At 40.4% G+C, this 25,159-nt stretch overlaps 1 protein-coding gene across 1 annotated transcript in view; it reads right to left on the bottom strand.

Annotated features, from left to right (window-relative positions):
- LOC140194044 (uridine-cytidine kinase-like 1) overlaps window positions 1–20,599 on the bottom strand; it is a 76,013-nt gene extending 55,414 nt beyond the window's left edge. The window contains exons 1-4 of the mRNA XM_072251412.1: window positions 20,502–20,599; window positions 12,543–12,742; window positions 8,314–8,420; window positions 6,783–6,953 (exon numbers count right to left, since the gene is read on the bottom strand). Coding sequence (XP_072107513.1) covers window positions 6,783–6,953; window positions 8,314–8,420; window positions 12,543–12,742; window positions 20,502–20,572 — 549 coding nt within the window. The 5' untranslated portion in view covers window positions 20,573–20,599. The remainder of the gene's footprint in view (window positions 1–6,782; window positions 6,954–8,313; window positions 8,421–12,542; window positions 12,743–20,501) is intronic.
- Window positions 20,600–25,159: the final 4,560 nt, after the last annotated feature.

The following is a 25,159-nucleotide window of genomic DNA, read 5'->3' as shown; positions in this document are numbered from 1 at the left end:
CTGTGCAATGAACTCCAGAGCTGATATTAACACTGTGATCAATATAAATTTAACATTATTTGGGGGGTGGGGGTGGAAATTAGCATTGAATTAATTAAAATTAGTAAAGCCATTTTGGATCATAAAAATTGAATAAAATTGCCAAAAAAATCCTATTAATTAACATTCAGCTTACAGAGGAAAAATTACAGCCTGCAAAAATGTATGTACAATAGCAGTTTACTATTTAGTACTTATATTTAATCATTTCGCCTATTCAACCCTATTTTAGCAATTAATTTGTTAGATGCAATGTAGTAATTAGTGGGTGGGTATTCCTTCATTTAAGAAAGTAATTGTTTGGGTATTAGCAACATAAGAAAACATGTTATTAAGCTGCACGGTTTTTGAATCAACTAATTTTGATTTTCAAAAAAAATGGGAGACAGAGGTATACAGGTATATAGTTTCCTGAAAGTGGTGGCACAGGTAGAGAGGATGGCGAAGGTGGTGTTTGGCACACTTATCTTCATTGGACAAGGCACTGAATACAAGAATTGAGATATTATGGTACAATTGTATAAATAGTCGACAAGGCCACACTTGGACCATTCAGGATGCCCAGCTATAGGAAGGATGCCATTAGGTAGGGCAGATTCACGAGTTTATGAGGAATGGAAGACTTGAATAACAAGAGGCTGGATAGGCTGGGAATTTTTTCCCCTGGAGCACAGGATGTTGAGCGGCAACTTTATAGAGGTTTATAAAATCACGAGGGGCATAGTTAAAGTGAATGGTCTTTTATTCCTGGATAGGGGAGTCTAAATCTAGAGGGAATAGAAATAAGCTGAGAGGGGAATGATATAAAAAGGGACTTGAGGGACATAGTTTCCCCACCACACAATGGACGTGGATAGGTGGAACAAGCTGTCAGAGGAAGCTGTAGAGGCAGGTACAATTACACTGCTCAATGTAATTTTGGGCAGATAAATGGATAGAAAGGATCCAGAGGGTTATAGGCTAAATACAGGCAAATAGGATAAATTCACATATCTTGGGTGACATGGATGAACTGGGTCAAAAGCCCTTTTCCATGTTGTGCAACTCTATGATAACAAAATTGAAAACTATGATCCTCACTATAACTATGAATCTTCCAACTCCAGAGATTTGTCCTAAACAGCAGTATGAACTATTCTGCAGAACCACCTGAATTCATTTCATTGGAATTTGTCCCTATTGTTGTGTGTGTGAGAATTAGATTTGAAACAAAGTTTAATATATTGCTAATTGGAAAGAAATATTCTGTGAGAATGGTGGTTCTTTCACATTTCAGAGTTTTCGTACATGAATATGCACAGAGCTTGACAGATCAGCTTTTCATTTCATGGTGTACACTGAGCTCACTGTCCTTTAGGAAGTACAGCTGTACTATCATTTCATAGGAACTGCAGGGTTCAATTTTTTCTGTTAGCTATCATCTTGTTCCTTTCTCTGTTAACAAATGATTCTGTTCCTCTTCCCCTCAGAGATTGTAGCCAAGGCAAAATTATTGCCCAGCGCAATTAGCCTCTTAAACAGAACCGCTTGTTAGGCTGCTACAGAAGCTTAATTCAAGTTCAAGTTTAATTATCATTCAACCGTACATGAATATAGTGATAACTAAACAGCATTCCTCCAGGGCCAGGGTGAAAAACCCATTACCGCAGCACACAGCACATATGGTTATAATACAAAGAAAAAGCCCTAGTCCCTGAGGAGCATGGCCTATAGATTGATGGTGCATGGGATTTTGTCCTGGTCCAGCTTTTTCTTCCACTGAGCGAACACCAGAGAGCAGCATTGCCCCAACCCTGTACAGACTGCAGTGTGCCCAAAGAGGCCTCTGCTTTCTCCCGCACTGCCTCCAGCATCTCCTCCCCTGGGCAGCTGCAACAGGCAATCTTGTGGCATGAGGGCCTAGTCTGCGCCACCACTAAGGCAAGTAGCCCTATGCCATGGGTCTCAACAATGAATCAGAGAACCCGACGTCAAAATTCCACATAACCAATGCCCAACAGGGCATGCGACCACAATAAAAATGTCCAAGACAATCACTCGCACCATTTGTTGGATTGTGCCTCGGCACAACGAATGCATGCAAAAAGCCGGGCGACTAAATAACAACAGTACACAATTCCAGCTCCAAAGCTATCGAGCAACTCACTAATGGGTTAGATCTGCAGTACTTGATGTTCTTAAAATCCAGAGTCCTGCAATTGTATGAAATATTTAAAAGACAAACAATTACACCTTTGATTGAAGCCAGGGAGGCCACTGTGTCCAAGCACGCCGCCGCCTTACCAGATTCAGCAAGGAATAAAAGATTAATTTTACAAGTCAAAAATTAAATCTCATTTTGAAATACCAGAACTGGAATAAATTTGTTAGAATTTATTTATTATTTAGAGATACGGTGTGGAACAGACCCTTTGAGCTATGCCACCCAGCAAACCACCGATTTAATCCTCGCCTAATCACAGAACAATTTACAATGTCCAATTAACCTACTAACCGGTAATCTTGGAATGTAGGAGGAAACCTGAACACAGAGGAAACCCTTTACAATAAACTGGAATTCATTTGCTGGGATAAATTCAGCGTACTGCACAAAGGTAGGTTAGTACATTGCACTAAGTTGCAGATTCATGCATTGTCAATAACACTCAGAAAAGGATTTCCAACTCAGGATCAATAAAGTATTATTATAATAAATGTTCTGCCTTCACTCTTGGGACTTTTGTTGGGAAACAGCACCAAAATCTTTTCTAGTATTATATGCGGTTAACTTGCCATTAGGCTTTTAAATAGCTTTTCAGTTCTGCAGAGTGTGAGATTCAGTCATTAGATTATTAGAATCTCACATAATTCATGGAATAGGGAACATTATTGTCTAAACCAAAAGGCAGCAGGAAAACATTGTTGCATACAGGGACCAAGGTAATCTCAATTTTTAAAAATATAGTGCATCGGGACTCATTTATTCAGTGAAAGTGTTCTTGTGTGTGTGTGACTGTTGGTAATGTGTTTTAGCGTCTTGACCCCATAGTAATGCAGTCTCATTTGGCTGTATTCATGAGTATTTATGTATGGTTGAATAACAATTAAACTTGAATTGAATGATAAAATAAGAATTAATCATACTCAGTTGTAAGATGAAGCCATCGGGAACAGGTGAACACAAACAAGCAAGCATTCAGAATACAATTGTCACCTATTAAAAAATTGGGCCATATATGCTAGCACATACTGTGAATGAATGAATTACTATACAATGAAACAGAATTTGATTTATTCAGTATCTCCAGATCAAAATTCTGAAACTTCAAACAAATCTACATCAAACTAACATTTTAATTTGACTGCATCTGGCAATGTCATAGTTATGCTGTTTAAACTTAGATAGACAATACTGAACGCAAGAAAGAAAAATCACCGCGAGGTTTTTTTTATATATTATGCCTTGAAGGCTTACCACTGCCCTCTCAGCCCCTGTTGCAGTCCTTACTAACAAAAAAATTCAAGCAATAGCAAATTTCAGTCACGAGTTCCTATCCAATAAAATCTGTGATTTGGTTGTGGAGCATTAAATTTAAATGCAAAACTATAAAAAGAGGGAAACCACTTAATTGTATGCAGGGAGAAATAGCCAGAAGCTAAAAATGATGGTGGTATCTGCTTGAATTGTTGGTAATGTTAATTGTAAGTCTTTAATTTTATTGTGTTTCTGCAGCCAGGTGAGAAATGCCATCAATTTAGGACTATTACAATGTCATCAAAAAGCAGGCATCAATGATTAACTAATTAAAATAGCCTTTTGCAAACTGTTTTAGGCATTACATTTATGAACTTTCCTAATAATTAAAATTTCACACAATTCATGGACTAGAGAACAATACTGTCTAAACTAAAAGAAGGCAGGAAAACATTGTTGCATACAGGGACCCAGAAAATCTCCATTTAAAAAAAAATAAAGATGCAGTGCGTTTATACGAAGAATCTTAATCAAACTGCCACAAAACAACTATTTTCATGACATAAACACTCGTACATCAGTGATAATACACCCAATTCTAAATTCTGGGCTATAGATAAATCAGGCCTCAAACACAAAGTATACACGTTGTGAAGCCAATGAATTTTAAATACACTATAACAGAGCACAAGTCCAGCACACCAACAGTGAAGTGCAAATTCATTTTAGCATTAATTCCACTTGATTGTAAATTCACCCATCTTCCATAACAACATTTAAAGATCCAGCTACATGATCTCAAAAAAAAAGCCCATTCAAACACTAGACTGGTCCTTGGTCACTTGACCTTCAGCGTAGATTTCAAAATCCTCACCATTTATAACCAATTCTCGTAAGCACTTTTCTTCATTTCTTTAGTAACTTCTTTTAATGGTTTTGATTCTGAATTCCTCTTCCAAACAATACCTTCTACTGGTATACATAGAACACAGAAATTTACAGCACATTGCAGGCCCTTCAGCCCACAATGTTGAGCCAACCAAGTAACCTACTCTTGAGACTGCCTAATTTTCCCTAGGAATAGCCCTCTATGTCAGCTTCAAAAATATCATTACTTGGTGGTGTGTTTTATCCACCATTCCTCCAAGTCCTTCAATAACTTCTACAACAACGGACCATGTCAAATATAAAGGTTAAGTCATACAATTGGCTGATGTACAGTGACCAAAAGTGTTTAAGATTTCTACATTTGGAAATCAATTAAGAAAGCAGCAGTGCCATATACCAAATCATAACAAAGATAATCAACGTGGTTTCATGAAAGAAAGAACATTCTTGACATACTATGGTGGGAGAGTCTAAGACCAAAGGGCACAGCCTCAGAATGTGGGGGGGGGGGGGGGTCCCTTTAGAATGGAGATGAGGAGGAATCTCTTTAGCTAAAGAGTGGTGAATCTGTGGAATTCTTTGCCACAGGTAGCTGTGGAGGCCAAATCTTTATGTGTATTTAAGTCAGAGGTTGATTGATTGCTGATTTGTCAGAGCATGAAGGAATATGGGGAGAAGGCAGGAGATCAGAGCTGAGAGGAAAAATGGATCAGCCATGATGAAATGGCGTAGCAGACCTGATGGGGCAAATGGTCTAATTCTGCTCCTATATCCTATGGTCTTAGAATTGAGAAAAAAGTAATGAACAGAATTTAGTTGCAAGCTGCAATTACTGAGGTAAATGATTAGCCTACTTGTAGTGAAAAACAAAAGTACACTAGGTGCGAGAAGAGATTAGAAGACAAGATAGAAGTAGATTCACTCCCCCCCACCCACCCAATAAATGATAACATCCATTACAAAGAGGGTGGAATAAAACGTAAAGAAGTCTTGCCACAACCAAATAGGATAATGGTAACACCGCACCTGGACTATTGTGCACTGTTCTGTTCTTCAATGTAAGGAGATATACCTGCGTTGTCACAGATCAAGGTTATTTCATTACGTTGAATCCAGAGATTAAAGGATATTACAAGGAAAAATCGAGTATTTTGGGACTATACTGAATGGATGAATATGAGTTGATCTTATTGAAGATACAAAGGGAGTATAACAGGTACTGAGAGGATACTTCATTATGTGAGGAGTCCAGAATTAGCGAGTTAGGTACAAAATGAGAGATCACTTTTTTAAAAAAAGTTGAGAAGGAATTTCTTCTTAAAAATTGTGAATCTTTCTTCTCCCAAAGAGCTGTGAAGGCTGAATCACTGAACACCTTCATAAGTGATAATACTACTTTTGGACTACAAGGGAGTCATAGCACTGTGGACGAAGACCAGTGAGAATGACAGCTGGTACCCCCCCCACCCCCAACAGGGTCCCAGGATCGAAGTTCTGATCGGGCAGGAAGCACGAGGGCTGGTGACTCCCTAGGCCTGGATTTCAGGTTGCAATCATTGGTGAAGCACCGTGTCTGCAAATTGAGAGTCCTCTGGGAAAGTCAGACGCCCAATGTCTGTGAGTGCACACAAGGCTAGACGGCTGGAGGCAGCCTGTATTGGGTTTGTGTGTACGTGTGTTTATTCATGCATGTGAGAGGGAGGGGAAGCAGGCTTGTTTGGCTGCTATGTTCTTGCTTGTGTTGTTCTGCTGAACATTGTGGGTATGCTACTTTGGCTTTAGAAGCGAGTTCGTAAATCTGACAGGAGCAAAGGATATTGGGAACGGTGTGGGTGGAGCGCTGCAGGAGGGGTGTGGGACAGGTGGCAGAGAAGGAGTGCCACAGGTAGGGGTGAGGAAGGAGCGGGTGCAGACACACCCAGTCCTGAATCATCAGGCAAGGTCATTTAATTTCAAACAATTGGTTTATGGATTATTACAGAATGTCCCTCTGGTGCTTCCTGCTCCCTCACCTCCCCCTTCCCCTTTTCGCAACCATGATTCTCCTCTCCCTGCCCCCTTCCCATTCTCAGTCCACAATAGAGACCCAAAACAGAGTCAGATTTACAGTACTGAATCATGTACAGTAACAGAATAATGAAATTTGTTTTTTTTTGCAGCAGTACAGTGCAATAAAATTACTACAGTACAGCGCAAAAGTCTTAGGCACCCTAGCTATATACATGTGCCTAAGAATTTGTACATGTACATATGATAAATAAATAAATGAATAGGTTGGGAAATGGAACTGTGGCTAAGATCAGATCAGCCCAGTTGTTATCTTATTCAATGGTGTACAGCTATTCCTGCTCTCAATTCATATGTCTTTTCAAACAAAAAGCATCAAAATTCTTAAGCCTACCCAATCCTTTCTTCGACTGTGTGTGGTGAAATCATAAACTGGAACTTTCACACTTTTCCCTTTCTTCAGCTTCCTCAATGTATGTATGATTAGGTCAAAATCAAAGGCATCAGGATGGTCAAAATTGTATTCACTTTTGGCAGCTAGTTCTTGTTCCTCCTTGTTTAAGACCTGTCAATGGGAAGAAAATAATTAATCTAATTCCATACAAATTTTAAGATTATAGCTTTAGCCTTTATTCACAGAACAACAAGCCATAGACAATATGGAACATTGCAAGGAAGTTATTTTTTTCAAATTATTTAAAGCCATTATTGCTCCAAGAGTTTCAGAGAAACAACAAACGTCAGAAACACAGATACTGATATGAAGATAATAGCTGGACAAATAACAACAATAAAGTGCCAAAAATTACAGCAACATAATACAAGTGCTAGTAATTAATTCAGCAACAAAGATCTTGGAATCTGGTAATTGCAAATCATACAAATTAAACATGGGTATTAGAGTGCAGATAATGGAGCAAGTGAAAGTAAGCTGATTCAGAAGTGCTATAGCTTTACAGTGAAAAAATTGAGCTAACGTAAAGCGGAACTGCAGCAGTCCAAACACGAGTCCAGAAGAGGGCTTTTAGGAAAAAAATCATGTAAATGATCAGCTTACTTGTTGTGCAAATAAAAGCACAGTGGTGCGAGATTGGATTAGAAAACAAGTAGAAAATAGGCCACCAATAATAAAATGTTTTAATTCTTAAGATATTGAGTGTACCGCATGCTTGGTCACCACACCACTAAGAACAATCTAATTGGTAGCTGATCACAGATCTTAATCAAAATTAATGTAAGATTAGGAAGGATATTTAGTTATAGAAAACTTTAATGTCATCTTACAGAAGAATACAAGAGTGTAAGTAGCAGAAGCCCCAAACTTCTTGGCCTCCGATAACATTCAATATAACCATGGTGGATCCAAACTTGAATTCAGTATTATTTCCCTGTAGCTCTCCATAATTTTTAGCATGCCTACAAAATTTATCTGTATCACACTCCACGGCTTTCTATGGTTATGAGTATGCTTATAAATTCTTTCATTTATGGGCAACCCGACATAATTAGCTTCAAAACTTTAAATCCTCTGAATTGTTTATTTTGATGACAAGTTCAAAAAATTTTTGAAAGTGAACAAACAGGGAATTCAGATTCATACTTCAAGTGGATTAATCTGCTATGTAAAGCAAGAAGAATAAAAAGTTTTGGAGAAAACATGCAGTGGAAGAAACAGAAATGCATGTGGAGACAGCCCAATTTGAAATCAATGTAAAATGACATTTGCTCGATAACAATCCATTTCTTATCTTGTTAAAACCTTCTTGTAACTATGCAATAATGAAATGAAGCAGCATTAAATAGCACTACACAAATGGAACAGCTTCAACTAATCATTAACAGTTCCATAGAATACCTACAAATTTTCATACTAATATACCACACAATACCCTTAAAATAACCCACTACAAATAAAACCATTTTACCTTATAAAAGGAATCCATAGAAAGCAGAACCACCCAAGGAACATCCAAAGCCTCAATGATCTTGTTAGCCACAGTAGTTTTGCCAGAAGAACTTCCTCCACACAAACCTACAAAAATAAAAGCACATTTTGGAGTTTAATGGTGGATGGGAAGGATGCAATACCCATCCTTAACAGCAAATTCATAAATTAATTACAATGGTGCTCATTTAGAAATTGTCCCAAAATATTTTTATACAGGTGTCACCCGCTTTTCAAACGTTCGCTTTACGAAATCTCACTTATGAAAGACCTCATTAGTTCCCTGTTTTAGCTAACAAAAGCTGTTTTCACTGTTACGAAAAAAGGCAGCACGCGAAAAAAAGCAGCGCGCACCCCGAGCAGCCGGTCCTCCTCCGGATTCGGAACTGCATTCTAGCTGGCATTGCTTAAACACGTGCCTGTGAGCATCCGTTAGCAAGATGAGCTCTAAGGTATCGGAAAAGCCTAAAAGAGCTCGTAAGGGTGTAAGGGGAAGTGGGGAGGGAAGGAGCAATTGTCGATGTTTCAGCAGGGTTCTGACCATCCACCACTACCCCCCCAACCCCACAGATGCTGTTTGACCTGCTGAGTTCATTCAGCAGTGTTTATTGCAACCTCTGCAATCTCTTGAGTCTCCGAACCTTAAAAAAGACTTATTAGCCTTTTTTTTTTCAGTTCTTTCAGGTTCTTGCTTTGTGCCTGCCTGTAAACAGACAAATCTCAAGGTTGTATAATGTATACAAACTTTTATAATAAGTGTACTTTGAATGTTCTTTGTTTAAGGAGAAAGATGTCTACAAAATAATGGTGATGCTCCTATTTTACTGATGTAATGGTGGGAGAAAGTAGAAGATTCATTTCTGCCTGCTTTTTTTCTCTTTCTCTCTCTCTCTTCTTCCTCTTCCCCTCCCCTTTGTGTTTCTCTTTACCTCCCAGAGTTTGTTGCTCTTTGCTTTCCCCAATTTTCCCCTTCAAAAGCCTTGGGGTGTTCAGGTGACATGTACGGATCTTGTGGCTATCATTGTATTGAACGGTACAGAAGGGATAATTTCTCCAGATAGCAGAAAGGTTGGCCAGCATTGGCTAAAGCATCTTGGTTTCAAGCTCAACTGCCAGGGTTCTGTGCTTGATCAAGCTGCGAAGACAATGATCAATGATCACCAAAGCCAACAGCAGCAGACACTCTCTGGTGATACCATACCTACCTGGCAAAAAGCCAGTTCAAAAAACTACAGTACCCACCTGCAGTGACCTGAAATTATACTGGAGGCACTATTTTTATATTAGCTGTTACAAAAGACTGGAATTGGGACTATTTGGGGAGTGCCAAACTTCCTTACTCAGAGAGTGGTAGCTGTGTGAAACGAGCTTTCAGCAGAAGTGGTAGAGGCAAGTTCGATATTGTCATTTAAAATAAAATTGGATAGCTATATGGACAGGAAAGGAATGGAGGGTTATGGGCTGAGTGCAGGTCGGTGGGACTAGGTGAGAGTAAGCGTTCGGCATGGACTAGAAGGGCCGAGGTGGCCTGTTTCCGTGCTGTAATTGTTATATGGTTATATGGTTACATTTAGCGTAAAACTAGACATAATTAAGCGTTTCGATCATGGTGAATGAAGCAAGGACAAAGTGAGTTTGGCTTGTGGAAGTTGACGATGTTGAAAAGGTTTTGGCATCCCATGACCAAGAACTGATAGATGAAGAGCTGATGCAATTGGAAGAGGAAAGGATAACAATCGAAACCAAATGCAGTAGCGAACGGACCGAAAGTGAAGTCGTCCAGGAACTCAACGTGAAGCAACTGCGTGAGATTTTCGCTGCAATAATTGCAGAAAAGTACGACTTTAATTTTGAAAGGGTACGTCAGTTTAGGGCATATTTGCAAGATGGTTTGAGTGCTTACAAAGAACTGTATGATAGAAAAATGTGCGAGGCTAGCAGTCAAGCAAGCCTTCCAATCAGCCATAGCAGATGACGAACGTCGACCTTCGACATCGAGGCAGGCAAACATAGAAGATGACCTGCCTGCCTCGATCGACGATGAGATGATGCCCCAGTGTCCCACCATCCCAACCCCTGGGCCGTGGACCGATACAGTGCCGCAGAGAATGCAGCAGTAGCCAGGCCACACCCAGCACATCTTTAAGAAAAAAAGCCGAAATAAACAAGCTAATTAATTACGTGCCGGGCGGCACCTAATTAATTAGCTTGTTTATTTCGGGTTTTTTCTTAAAGATGTGCTGGGTGCCTCCCGGCCACCGCTGTACCCCTCCCTGCATTCTTCGCGGATTGGTATCGATCAGCAGCCTGGAGGGTGGGGGCCAATGCACCACTCCAGCCTCCCAGGACTCAGCCAAACACACCATCATCAGTGTGCTCGGCAAGCTGTCTTCCCGATTCCTGTAAGTGATTCTACACTGTACATACATTATTTCTACTTTATATCGGCTGTGTATTTTTATGCGTTATTTGGTATGATTTGGCAGTTTCATAGCTTAAAGGTTACTGGAGAGCGCTTACGCTGTGTTTTTGCCGAGAGCACTTGCGTGAGATTTTCGCTACGGAGAACAGTGCAGGCAATGACTGTAGAGAAATATTTCTACTTTATATAGGCTGTGTATTTATCATAACATTCCTGCTTTTACTATATGTTACTGTTATTTTAGGTTTTATGTGTTATTTGGCATGATTTGGTAGGTTATTTTTGGGTCTACGAATGCTCACAAATTTTTCCCATATAAATAAATGGTAATTGCTTCTTCGCTTTACGACCTTCCAGCCTACAAACCGTTTCATAGGAACGCTCTACCTTCAGATGGCGGGGAAAACCTGTATTGTTTTTCAAATTCAAATTTTAAAAATCTTAAATCAGGTCAAAAGAATGCAAAGTTTATTTTACACAACCTGAAGCAATCAATTTTGTTTTGTCATTCTTACAACCCTGAAAGTAGGAATCATTTGGGGGATTCGTTTTTGGAACTTTCTTATTTATAGGCAGGGCTTTACTTAATTCAATCTTCAAAAAGAATCATCCTCTTCTGTTAAAGAGAATAAAAAAAACTATCCAGAATTCTGATTTAGTAGTTATAATTCAAAAAAAGAATAAAGATTAGATTAGTTTTATTTGTCACATGTACATCAAAAAAAGCAGTGAAAAGAGTTGTTCGCGTCAAATCAGTGAGGATTATGCCGGGCTGCCGGCACCAAAATAGCATGCCCACAACTCACTAACCCCGACCGTTTTTGAAATGTAGGCGAAAACAGCTCGCCCAGAAAAGATGCTGTGCAAGAGAAGCACTCAGGATAAAATTATAAGTCAAGTTCAAAAGGAGTAACTAATTAATTGTATAAAATCCAAGTAATAGAACTGACACTGAATTATGCAATTTATTTCTTGGCTTCAGATATGCAAATAGGCTGGAAATAATAATGGCACTGACCCAATTAGCAAAGTAAACCGAGATTAAGTTTCATATAGAGATTTGAGCCCATTGAATTTAGACCTAAAAGAGAGCGACTATTTTCTAACTGGCAAGAACCAGAACTGTGAAAAAGCACAATTTAAATTTCCCTGTACAGAAATGACTAACGGTTAATGGGAAGGTACAAATATAATTTAAGAGTCTAATGGAATGTCAGCCTCCACTTTGAAGAAATACAAAGGAGTGGTACTTAAACTGAAATTGAGTAGTCAGGCTAACCACATTTGGTTTATTAGACATTGCTTCACAAAAGGGATACATTGGTCCTGGAAAGTGCATAGCAGATTTACCCAAATAACAATTAAAGGTGAAGACAAATTGATTTTCTCCGACGAGGGAAGTTCAGAACTAAGGGGTGTAACTTTTAAACAAAACGGAGTCAGACCATTTAAAGGTGATGCCAGGAAGCAGTTCCTCATATATACTAGTAGAAAATTAGAACTCCGTTCCTTTACTCAATTTCAGTTTAAGTAACACTCCTTTCTATTTTAAAGTTAAAGCTGACATTCCATTAGATCCTTAAATTATATTTGTACCTTGGAAAATTTGTACAATGGAAAATTTCTAACATGAAATCAATTAGAATACAGAACAAAGTGGACTAATAGATATAATTAACCATGCAAAGCAGTCTATCCCTATGTTCTCCAGCACTGTAGGAGACGACTACAGGTTTTAATAAGCATTATTGTTATTAGGAAAGTCGTTAAAAAAAAGTATCATTCACCAATGACAAAGGCTTCTTTAAAAGGAGTTCCTGATTCCGTGTACCAGGGAGGTCGTCCTGCAGTGTAGATGGTTCGCTTGCTAGTCCTCAGAAGCGGTGGTTCAGACTTGCTTTGACTAGTTGTTCGCTTCCGTGGAGAAAGAGATGGAGTTAACGGTAGTCGGGAGAACAAACCATCCAAGGAATCCTCACCGCTGCCACTAGGATAGAATACATACACTAAGGCACACACTTTCTCCTTAAAATATTTACTATCCCCATTTATTTTTTGTGTTCATATGAGTGATGTAAGCCAAACAGCCTTTCACGCCTGCCCGGCATTCAATAAGATCATGACTGATCTTTTACTTCACTCCCACTTTACTAAATTATCTAATTATTCCAAGATATTCAAATTACAGTAGCAAGGACAATATCAAAGTTAAAAGTAAACAAAAGAGACTGCAGACTCTGGCAACCTCAAAGAAAAACAAGTAGTACGAGGGACATCCAGTGGGTCGGGCATCAACTGCGGAGAGAGAAGCAATTAATGTTTCAGGTCAATAATCCTACTGAATAATCATGAAATTAATGTCAAATTCTGCTTATGCTAAATATTATGATAAAAAAATCAAGCCTTTGGCACTCTTTCCTCATTGAAATTTGATAGGAAATATTACTGAGTCCCATCTCTGGCTTTTAAATAGCAGAAGTAGATCTGGACGTTTCTAAATTCTGAAAGACAATTTGCCACAAAGGTACCCAAAATATCCCGGATTATACGAAAACAAATCTGGACAGAACTCTCTGAAGCTGCACTTTCTCCAAGGCAGTTCTACTATTCCAAATTCTAAGTAAGAGTGCCAAGTTGCAGCAGATTTTAAAAAACTGACTTCTATTCAGTCATCTCGTTTCCCAACATCGACCTTTGACCTGTATTACGGATTATGCTTGTCTATGCAAATTTTTAAATGTAACCCAAAGTGCTCCCCAACACAAACCTCCGTCACCTGACCTATCTCATTCCCTAACAAATCTAACACTGCCCCTTCTCTAGTTGGCACCTCTATGTATTGCTGCAAAAAACTATCCTGCACACATTTTACAAACTCCAAACCATCCAGCCCATTTACAGTATGGGCTTCTCAGTCTATGTGTGGAAAATAAAAATCTCCCACAATCACAACCTTGGGCTTACTACAAATATCTGCTATCTCCTTATAAATTTGCTCCTTCAATTCTCACTCCCCATTTGGTGGTCTATAGTACACCCCTATAAGTGTTACTACACCTTTCCCATTCCTCAATTCCACCTAAATAGCCTCCCTAGATGAGCCCTCTGATCTATCCTGCCAGAGCACCGCTGTAATATTTTCTCTGACAAGCAATGCAACGCCTCCCTCTCTTGTCCCTCCGATTCTATCATACCTGAAGCAATGAAATCCAGGAATATTTAGTTGCCAATCACACCCCTCCTGTAACCATGTTTCACTAATAGCTACCACATCATACTTCCAGGTACCAATCCATGCTTTAAGCTCATCCACCTTTCTTATAATGCTCCTAGCATTAAAATAGATGCATTTAAGAAATTTTCCACCTCTTACTCTCTGTTTATCACTAACGGTGCAAACAACCTTACTATTTTCTTTTTCTTCCTTCTCCCCTACATCTGTTCCTACACTCTGGTTCCTCTCCCCCCTTGTATCTAATTTAAATCCACTGGAGCCTCTCTCATGCCAAAAGGCAAACTCTTGATCTCCCAATCTACCACATCAAAGCTCTACAACTTACTTTGTAACTGTAATACTATATTTTGCATTCTGTTTTCCTTCTTTCTACCTTAATGTATTTATGTATGGCATGATCTGTCTGGATGGCACACAATATTTTCACTGTATTTCAGATCATGTGATGATAATAAACCAATTCAGATTTTTTCTGATAACATTTCATGTGCTATCTAGAACCATTGTTGCATAGAACTTTAAATCAAAGAGTACAAACCTTAATATGCAAAACTATTGACAGAAATGTCATTGCCCTAAAAGTTAAAGGTATAATATATTCCAATTTGGAAAATGAAATCTCATTTGGATCCAAGAACTGTACTGCAATATTACATTTACAAGAATTAAGTTAGACTCATCATTTTTATAACTATTAACTTAATATTCAGTAATGACTTATAAAAATGTTATTGCAATACAACAAATTAAAGCTTCTGCATTCATTGAGATGTAGGAGCTTTCACACGGCTCTAAATAAATTAAGCTATCCAACTACTCTGGTGATGTTTCCACAGAAAATTAATTTGACAAGCTTATATAAATAGCATACAAATACAAAATTACCTTGCAAGTTTAAATCAAGTTGATGGACATTAGAACAAAATCCACCAGCAGCTGATTTAGTCATGGCAAATTCATCTCTTCCCACCAACAGATTGTTTTATCCGCCACAAAGAATCAAGGAAGTACTAAATCTCTGTCTGCAAGTTTGCCATTGCAACTGCTAACAAAGATAGAAATCTAGGTCAATTATTAGCATTGACAAGAAAATCCTGAAAGTGGGATCACTGACTAAAGATCCCAAGCAGAAATAGGATGCTACCAGAGAGCAAGTGTTGGGAAGGTAGAGCTAGCAAGCAGGCTTGAGATTTACCATTAACATTGCATCCAGAGTTTTGAGGCCAACCGTCAATTCATGTTCCAATGCAATTCACTAAGTACATTTTAGATAAATACACTTTTAACAGAAATGAAACTACTAGAAAATCCGCACTGAAGTTTCTCTTAAATGGAATGGAAATGGGATAGTGATTGCTGCCCTCACTCGTAAGTCTGCCATTTTCCACACATCTGCCTTTGCCCTTACCCACTACTGTCCTATCAGGGTTAGGGTTCCCCTTGTCCTCACCCACCACTCCAAGAGCCTCTGTATCCAGCACATCATTCTCTGTAACTTCCACCATCTCCAACGGGATCCTACCACGAGGCACATCTTCCTTCCCTACCCTGGTTTTCATAGGGATCACTCTCTACATGACTCCATTGTCTACTCATCCTTCCTCCTGGATCTCCCTCCTGGCACTTATCCCTGTAAGCATGACAAGCGCTACACCTCCTCCCTCGCCACCATTCAGGGTCCCAAAGAGGCGATGCTTCACCTGCAAGTCTGTTGGGGTAATCTACTGTATGTGCTGCACCCTGGTGTGGCCTTCTCTATATTACTGAAATCCAATGCAGATGCAGAGACTGCTTTGTTGAGCACTTATGCTCCATCCACTGCAACTGCCAAGATCTCCTGGTGCTACCCATTTCAATTCAACTTCCCATTCCCATACGGAAATGTTTGATCTATGTCATAATGAAGTCAAATTCAGGTTGGAGGAACAATACCTCATACTGTCTGGATAACCTCCAACCTGGTAGCATAAACATTGACTTCTCCAACCTCCAGTAATCAATCCCCTCTAGTTTCCCCGTACCTTCTCCATATTTCCATCCTAATTCTGATTATCCTCTCACCCCTTCTCTTCTCCTCCCTTGCCACATACATATCACTTGCTTCTAGTTTCCTTTCTCCCATTGTCCACTGCCCTCTCCTATTAGATTCCTCCTTCTTCAGCCCCTTACCTCTTCCAACTATCCCTCAGCTTCTCACCTAGTCTCACCTGTCACCTGCCTACTCCTCCCCACACCCCCACTTTCTTATTCTGGCTTCTGCCCTCTTTCTTCCAGTCCTGAAGGGTATTGGCCCAAAACACTAACTGCTCACTTGCTTCCACTGATGCTGCCTGACCTGCTGAGTTCCTCCAGTATTTCATGTGTGTTGTTAAAAATCGGCAGCCTGTAATTATTCTTGCTCATGGATGGAAAATGGATGTGGTTACTGTAGTTTCATACATGTCTTCAGCATGGCACCCTTAGGCCAAATAACAATTTACTGTATGTTTCAGAAGAGAGAATGTAGCTTGTGGATGTAATTTTTAGCTCCATTTCCAGCTCTTCAGATAACAGAACAAGTTCTGGACAACTATCAAATCAATGGGACTTCAACTTCCACACTTGGAAAAAAAATGAATAAGCTAGAGCAGATCTCAAATTTGGTTGACAACAGTAAGATTTATAAACAAGGCCCCAAGTTCATTATCAGCAGATAATATGTAGCCAGTATTAACAGACCTACCTGTTGAGTACAAATGACATTTAGAGTGATGCAAATTGGATTAGATACCAACAGGGACAAGATCCCATCTCAGATTGATCAATAAGTACTAACTATATATTGGTATATTTATCAATAATATGCTCTGCTATGATATATGACCTTATAAGTCTATACTACTTTCCTGCGATGGCGCTCCATGGAAATGTGCTCAATGGTGGGGAGGGCTTTACCCGTGATGGACTGGGTCATATCCACTACTTTTTGTAGGATTTTCTGTTCAAGGACATCGGTCCTTTCCAGGCTGTGATGCAACCAGTTACCCTGCCTCAGCCACTGGTATGATTGTCACCATTTTGAAGCAGGTGGTGATAAAGTTTAAGGGAATGGGGGATTCTCAGATCCCTGTAAACAATGGATTCAGTACTGACTATGTCTGTGACTGCAGTGTGTTTGAATAATGTCTCACAGCTGCCTTCTTTGGAGCAAGATAATTAAAGTTTGCCCAGATCCACATCAGATGTCTCTGGGCTTTTCACACCTTTTGATTTTGACAAAAAGCAGTACCTGATGGAAATTAGACAGAACATTCCTTTCTTAATTAAAGCCTAAATGTGATGGATGTTCTTATCTTTGTAATTAAGTTGTGGCTCCAGCAAACCAGGTAGGACATTCTTTACTTAATTAAGGTGGCTGAAGTGTCTAACAAATTGATTGTACTTTTGTATCAGTAGTCCATTGACTTGGCCGGAATAGTTATCAAACTGATTGTTCTTTTGTATCGGTGGCCTTATAACTTCTGACAATTCTGATATTGGGCAGTGAACTTGTAGAACCGCCAGGGAGATGAGAAAGGGTCTCTCCCTGATGTCGGGTCGAAGTTCACTCGCCGGCTGAGCTCGAAGAAATAAACTGGTAAAAAGATAAGTAACAATCTTTATGTGCTGTTGTTATTTGATCCAGCAAAGTTAAGTTTACAGTGGGAACCTCCGACTGCAGCAGTGAGAGATTGAAGATGTCCTTGAATACTCCAGCCAGCTGACTGGCAAAGGTTTTCAGTGGCCTACCAGGTGCACCATCAACACCTGATGCCTTACAAGGGTTCACCCTCATGAAAGATGTTACATTGGCTGAGACAGAGATCACAGGATCACCAGACGCTGAAGGGATTTGCTCAGGTGTAGCTTTACTCTCCCCTTCAGAGCAAACATAAAAAGGTGTTCAGCTCATCTGGGAGTAAAACATCACAGCCATTCATATTAGGTTTCACCTTGTAGGAAGTAATGCCTGCAATGCTTTAATGCTAGAGAGAAAAGTAGAAACTGGGGCATTTACAGGAATTCGGAAGAGGGACTGCAGGTCAAAGGATTGGTTTTCCATTGAAAGGCTCAAAATTCCAACAAATAAATTGGATTCCTGGAGCAAAAGCATCCCTTTGGAAGCTCATGGTACAACAATTTGGTCATTCAAAGACATGTTTGAATTTGATGGAAAGAAACTTGAGGCTTAAATATTTATTTCCACAATAGAATTTTGTATGCTGTTTCACCTATTCAACTCAAAATTGCTAAAAATCAATTTTTCCATACCTCCCAAATTCTAATATTAACAATTTACAGGGAAAACATAAGGGAAAGACTATTTCAATTAAGAGCAGAATTAAGTAAAATGTTTTCAAGGAATCAGCTGTTGATTTCAAATGCGCTGTGGGAGGGAATAGGGATCAAGTATGAATCATTTAGACCAAGAGAACAGCAACAGGTATTCAGCAGAAATTTGGACTTTTTGGAAGCTTTAAATTGGCCAAGTGGTTAAGGCGTTGGTCTAGTGATCTGAAGGTCGCTAGTTCGAGCCTCAGCTGAGGCAGCGTGTTGTGTCCTTGAGCGAGGCACTTAACCACACATTGCTCTGCGATGACACCGGTGCCAAGCTGCATCGGCCCCAGTGCCCTTCCCTTGGACAACATCGGTGGCGTGGAGAGGGGAGTCTTGCAGCATGGGCAACTGCCGGTCTTCCATACAATCTTACCCAGGCCTGCGCCCTGGAAACATTCCAAGGCCGAAATCCATGGTCTCGTGAGCCTAACGGATGCCTATTAAAAAAAATTGAGAGGCCAACAAGAAGGAAATATAAAAAATTTTAAGGAAGTAAAAACATGGATAAGAGTATTGGCAGTAAAAGGCCAATCTTTCCCCATAGCCTGTAAATTTCTCCATGCATTTTCAAATACTTGAAACAATTCTTTTTCATTCCTGCTACTGAATCTACAGAACAAACATTTCAATTAAAAAGTCAACTGCATCTTTTTCACAAAACACCTTAAATCCAAATATTCTGGTTACTGATTCTCCATGGATGGAAGCATTAACGCCATACAAATGCCAGATAACAATCACCACCAATAGAACAAAACTAACAAACCTCTCTTTATATTCAGTGGCTTTATTATTTTGTAGCCACTATCCATGAGGAACTCAACTGGACCAACCAGATAAATGCTACAAGAACAGGGAACCTGTCAGACTGGGCATCCAGTAACAAATGATGCACCTCCTGACACACCTTCCATCATCTACCAGGCAACACTCAGGTGCATAATAGAATACTCTCCACTTTCCTGGACAAAAACATCTCCAACAACATTCAAGAAGCCTAACATCATCCAGGACAAATCAGCTTGCATGACTGGCAGTCGTTCACCAGCAGAAACATTCATTCCTTCCATTTCAATGACTGCATTGTCTACCATCTGCAAAATGCAGAGTGTGCATACTCCAATACAACACTCTAAAACAAAGAATGAATGCAGCAGGCATTCTCCCTTTCTTTACCCAAATCCAGGCCACCCCAACCAAGCCCCTCCATTTATGTTGGTGTTACTTCATCGTCACTAAGCCTAAATCCTATCACCTCCTATTTGACACACTGTGGAATTCCCCACGTCTGAAGCATTTCAGCTATTCAAAAAGGCAGTCCCTCAGCAATTATGGATGGACATAACTGCTGGCTTTGCCACTGATTTCCAAATCTTGAAAAATGAATGCTATAGCATAACCATATGGAAACTGACTGGAGATTTTTTTTTTGAAAAAATGTGGTTCTAACATTTGGAATCCACCAGCCCTCCAACAAGGTGTAGCATCAATCAATCTGTCAACTGGAAGGATTCAAGGAGTATCGGAATAGTTGCCCGTTTATGTAGAAAATATTTTAAATTTAGTTAATTTAGTACCGATTCGCAGTAACAAATTCAATCTTCTTTCTTTCCGTTTAAAACATCGTGTGGCTATTTCCGGCAACGCGGCTTCATGTCAAATTCGTATTTTTTTAAAAAAAGTTTCCAATATTTTACTGCGATTTTTGGATCTTTCATATGCTCCTGGTTGATTTAATTATGATAAATAATGCAACTCCTTGTAACTCACACTTACGTCTGCAATGACAGACTTGATTTTAGGTTATTTGAAATATTGTTTAGCCTGTCACAGGCTCGGAGAGTGAAGTAAATGTGAAGTGAGTTAGGCAACATGTGGAAGGGCCTACGATGATGCTCAGCTCACTCGCTAATACGCCGGTACTTCACAGCGGCACGCGTGGTCCCTCACGCACACCGTACCGGGGAGGACGAGGCCTCGTTGCCGGGCTGCCCCATGGCAACCGGGCAGCCAGCCCATGTTTAGTGCCCCAGGCCTGCTCCTTTCCGCTACGCGCCACGCTCCCAGCCCCAGGCGAACCAGCGAATTTCCAGCACCGACCACTCCAGCAAGTCCTCGTCTCCTCGCAACGGCCACCGTGTCGTTTTGCTCGTACCTGTCTGACCTGGAGATGACCCGCTCCTGGTCCTCTCCCACCGGCGCGATCTGATCCACGGTCCCAGCCATTGCTCCGCTCCTTCAGCGCTTACTGAGAGCGCGCCGCCGTGTGTGGATGACGCGAGGATGCACGTCATTTCGGCGCGAACGCGAAGTGGAGTTGTAGTTCTTGGTTTCTGCCCTGGGATGGACTGTGGTGGTAATCTCCGAATCGCAGAGTTTAATTGTTCGGCTCAGGGATGGACTGTGTTGGTAATATTTGAATCACATAAAGGGTTTAACACAATAGACAATAGGTGCAGGAATAGGCCATTCACTGTGATCATGGCTGATCATCCACAATCAGTATCCAGTTCCTGCCTTATCCCCATAACCTTTGATTCCGCTATCTTTAAGAGCTTCATCCATCTCTTTCTTGAAAACATCCACTGCCTTCTGGAGCAGAGCATTCCACATATCCACCACTCTCTGGGTGAAAAAGTTTTTCCTCAACTCCGTTCTAAATGGCCTACGCCTTATTCTTAAACTGTGGCCTCTGGTTCTGGACTCACCCAACAGCGGGAACATGCTTCCTGCCTCCAGCGTGTCCAATCCCTTAATAATCTTATATGTTTCAATAAGATCCCCTCTTATCCTTCTCAATTCCAGTGTATACAAACCCAGTCGCTCCAATCTCTCAACATATGTCAGTCCCGCCATCCTGGGAATTAACCTTGTGAACTTACGCTGCACTCCCTCAATAGCAAGACTGGCCTTCCTCAAATTTGGAGACCAAAACTGCACACAATACTCCAGGTGTGGTCTCACCAGGGCCCTGTACAACTGCAGAAGGACCTCTTTGCTCCTATACTCAATTATACTTTATTGTCACCAAACAATTGATACTGGAATGTACAATCATCACAGCGATATTTGATTCTGTGCTTCCCGCTCCCTGAATTACAAATATTAAATATTAAAAATAGTAAATATTAAAATTTTAAATTATAAGTCATAAATAGAAAATAGAAAAATGGAAAGTAAGGTAGTGCAAAAAAACCAAGAGGCAAGTCTAGATATTTGGAGGGTACGGCCCAGATCCGGGTCAGGATCCGTTCAGCAGTCTTATCACAGTTGGAAAGAAGCTGTTCCCAAATCTGGCCCTTGTTATGGAGGCCAGCATGCCATTAGCTTTCTTCACCGAAGAGTTATTCGGCCTATAAAGTCATTGTCAAGTCCCTGCAAGATCTGTCTAGTTAGGCTGCCTCCCCATAACCCATGCAATATTTTATGCTATTTTTTTCAATTGGATTTTGGATACTATTAACTTCTCTGGCATTATGAAATTAGATACCAATACTACTTTAGTTTTTTTGCCAATCACTTGGTTTCCTCTGTTTTCGACCCTTTTGACAGGGGCTACCGTTTTCCTTTAACTAGTTCTGGAACCTTTATAATTAAAAGCACCTTTCCCAGATCCCCTTTTAATCTCCTGTGCTGTAAATTGAGTAACCCATTCTTTCCAAACATTCTAGGAAATCTTGGGCAGCTTCCCTTAAGGCCTTTGCTTCACTGTCTTTGATCTTACATTTCATTATTTTTTTAAAGATAGGCAAGTATTTAGCTATGTTGAAACATTTTCCCAGGAATAAAATATTTGAGGTCAGCATTCCTGCACGAATATTACCTGACAACTTTGGTTGTGATTCTGTGGCCACAATGACATTTCAGTGGTACATAGCCAGAGCCACTATGAAACACACTTTACTCTTTTAGTTCTCCTAAACGACCAGCCATTCTCTGTTCAATTTACCTCCACAGCTACTCCGTGACACCAGGCACTGCTTCTTTCCCACTTCATAGACTCTGCATATGAAATACAGATGTAATTTTTCAATTTAATACTCTCCTTTTATTATCCACAAAACAGTCACTTCAATATTGAGGAGACCAATCACAGTGTGTGACCATTTTGCCATTATTAGCTTTCATGGTGTTGATTCTGGCTTTGTTTCTCTGAAGTAGATATGATGTACTGGTGTACCTCACAGGGTAACTCTAGAAGACAAGAATGTATTAGTCATGCAAAGACTGTATAGCTGGTAGTATTCATGTTGTTAAGTGTCAGATTGTAGTGCAGTTTCATAAAAACCTATAAAATGTTTCTTACCATAATTTCTCTTTTGGCATGAGCACTTTGGAAAATTTTCTGAATAAATATCTTAAAGAGGAGCTAATGAGGTGTTAGCAAAACAGTTTTGCATCTGGAATAGCCACTGATGTTGGCACGATGTAGAAATGTAAACAATTCAAGAACAGAGGATTGTCATGGATACAGACACTACAGGTATTCAGAGACTGGAGAGTTGTCGTGTCAAAGGAAGAGGACATAACATTCATTGAAGAGGATATCCTTGGGGGATCATCCAGTGAGTCTGTATGGGTTTATGGGTCTTATTTCAAGGGGAATAGAATATAAAAGCAAGGAGATAATGCTAAGTCTAAATCCTGGTCAGGCTGCCCTTGGAGTATTGTCAACAGTTTTGGGCCCCATATTTCAGAAAGGATGTGTTGTCATTGGAGAGAGTCTAGAGGAAGTTCACAAGGATGATTCCGGAAATGAGGGGGTTAAGCTACGAGGAGTGTTTGGCAGCTTTGGGCCTGTACTTACTGGAATTTGTAAGAATGCAGGGGGATCTCATTGAAACCTACGGATTGTTGAAAGGACTGGATAGGATGGATGGGGATAAGATGTTTCCTATGACGGGGGTATCAAGAACTAGAGGGCACAGCCTCAAAATTGAAGGGCGACCCTTTAGAGTAGAGGTAAGGAGGCATTTTTTTTTAGCCAGAGCATAGTAAATCTGTGGAATGCTCCGCCACAGACTGCGGTGAAGGCCAAGTCCATGGGTATACTTAAGGTGGAAGTTGATCATTTCCTGATTGATCAGGCATCAAAGAATATGGCGAGAAAGCAGGTGTATGAGGTTGAATGGGATCAGGGATCAGCCAAGATGGAATGGCAGAGCAGACTTGATGGGCTTATGGTCTTATGGGTAGAACTAAGAAACAAGAAGGGGATGGTTAATCTGATGGGATGAGCAGATGTGAAGGGAGACTGCAGCTTGTAAACATATTAGGGTGGCATTAAAGGGAGACTTTAACTTCCCTAGTATTCACTGAGGCAACCATTGTGTGAAAGACTTGGATGGGAGTGTGAAACAGGGACACCTCTTTTTCCCTTAATAGGGGGAGAGAGAGAGCCAGTGGTATGCTGAATTACCGGGTGAGCGAGTAATCTTTGGGGTACTGCAAGTCTGTGTCTTCATTGATGCTTGAGTGCTCGGTGGGGGTTGCCTGTGCTTCTTGCCGGTGGGGGGGTCATTGCTTTCCTGCTGCTTATGCATGGGAGGGGTGAGTGGGGGGGGGGGATTTGGCGTTCTAATATTTAACTGTCATTTATACTTTAGGGCAGTCCTCTGTTTTCCTGGATGTTTACGAAGAAAAAGAATTTCGGGATGTAAATTGCATACGTTTCTCTGACATTAAATGTACCTATTGAATTGTGAAATGAGCCAAAGAAAGCAACCTTTATCAATATCAGTAAGTATTAGAGAGGCTGCAACACTGGGCTTTCTCCTGGTAACTGAGGTTGGAGAAATAACGGAAGTGTCTGCCAGAGAGCACATTGGGTCCAATGCCTATGATATTGCTGTTTTAAAACAGTCATGGAGAATGATATACAGTAACTGGTTCACAGGTTAAGGTTCTTGAAGTGTGGCACAGAAAATTTTGGAACCATTAGGTGGGATCTTTCAGGGGGTGTTGGGCAAGATTGTTTGCAGGTGTAGAAGCATCTGCCAAGCAGGACACCTTTAGCGTTCAGGGCCTGCATGTCCCTGCTACACTGGCAGGTTTTGGAAAACCGGGTTGATAACAGATATGGAAGCTCTGGTTAAGAGAACGAAGGATGCATACACCTCGCAAAAGTGATTGGGAATTAGTGAAATGACTACAAGTGTAAGGCTGTGCTTAAAAGAGAAGTTAAAAGGACAAAAAGAGGGTATGAGAAGGTTCAGGTAGGCAAGGTGAGGCAAAATACCAAGAGATTCTATCAGTATATTAAGATTAAAAGAGTGGCCAGGGGAGAATAGGGCTTCTTAAAGATCAGCATGGCCATCTGTATATCAAACCAAAGGAAATGGGAGATATTTTTAATGAACTTTTTCCTAACACAAAGGATTCTGCAGATGCTGGAAATCCAGAGTAACACACACAAAATGTTGGAGGAACGCAGCAGGTCAGGCAGCATCCACGGAAAGGAATAAAGAGCCGTCATTTTGGGTGGATACCCTTCGTCAGGACTTTTCCCTTCAGTTTTTACTGAAATGGGGAGAACAAGTGATATAGCCTTGGATCACATACCAATTAGCAGGGATTGAAGAAGTCTCTGACAAGCTACCACCAACAGGTCACCTGCAGAACCAGAGAAGCAGGAAAGATACCCTCCTGCTTCAAAAAGGCATCAATCGCTTATACAGCACCATCAGGAAAACTTACCCTGCTATTCCTTGCCTGCACTTTGGCAGGTCCGATCACCTGCTTTATTTCCACTTCTGGCACAGAGGCAGAGAATGAGGACCACAGCACCAGTGGTAAGGATTGCAAAGGTGTCCT

The sequence above is a fragment of the Mobula birostris genome, chromosome 2, assembly GCF_030028105.1.
Source record: "Mobula birostris isolate sMobBir1 chromosome 2, sMobBir1.hap1, whole genome shotgun sequence".
NCBI lineage: Eukaryota > Metazoa > Chordata > Chondrichthyes > Myliobatiformes > Myliobatidae > Mobula > Mobula birostris.
This window is presented reverse-complemented; position numbering and strand designations above follow the sequence as displayed.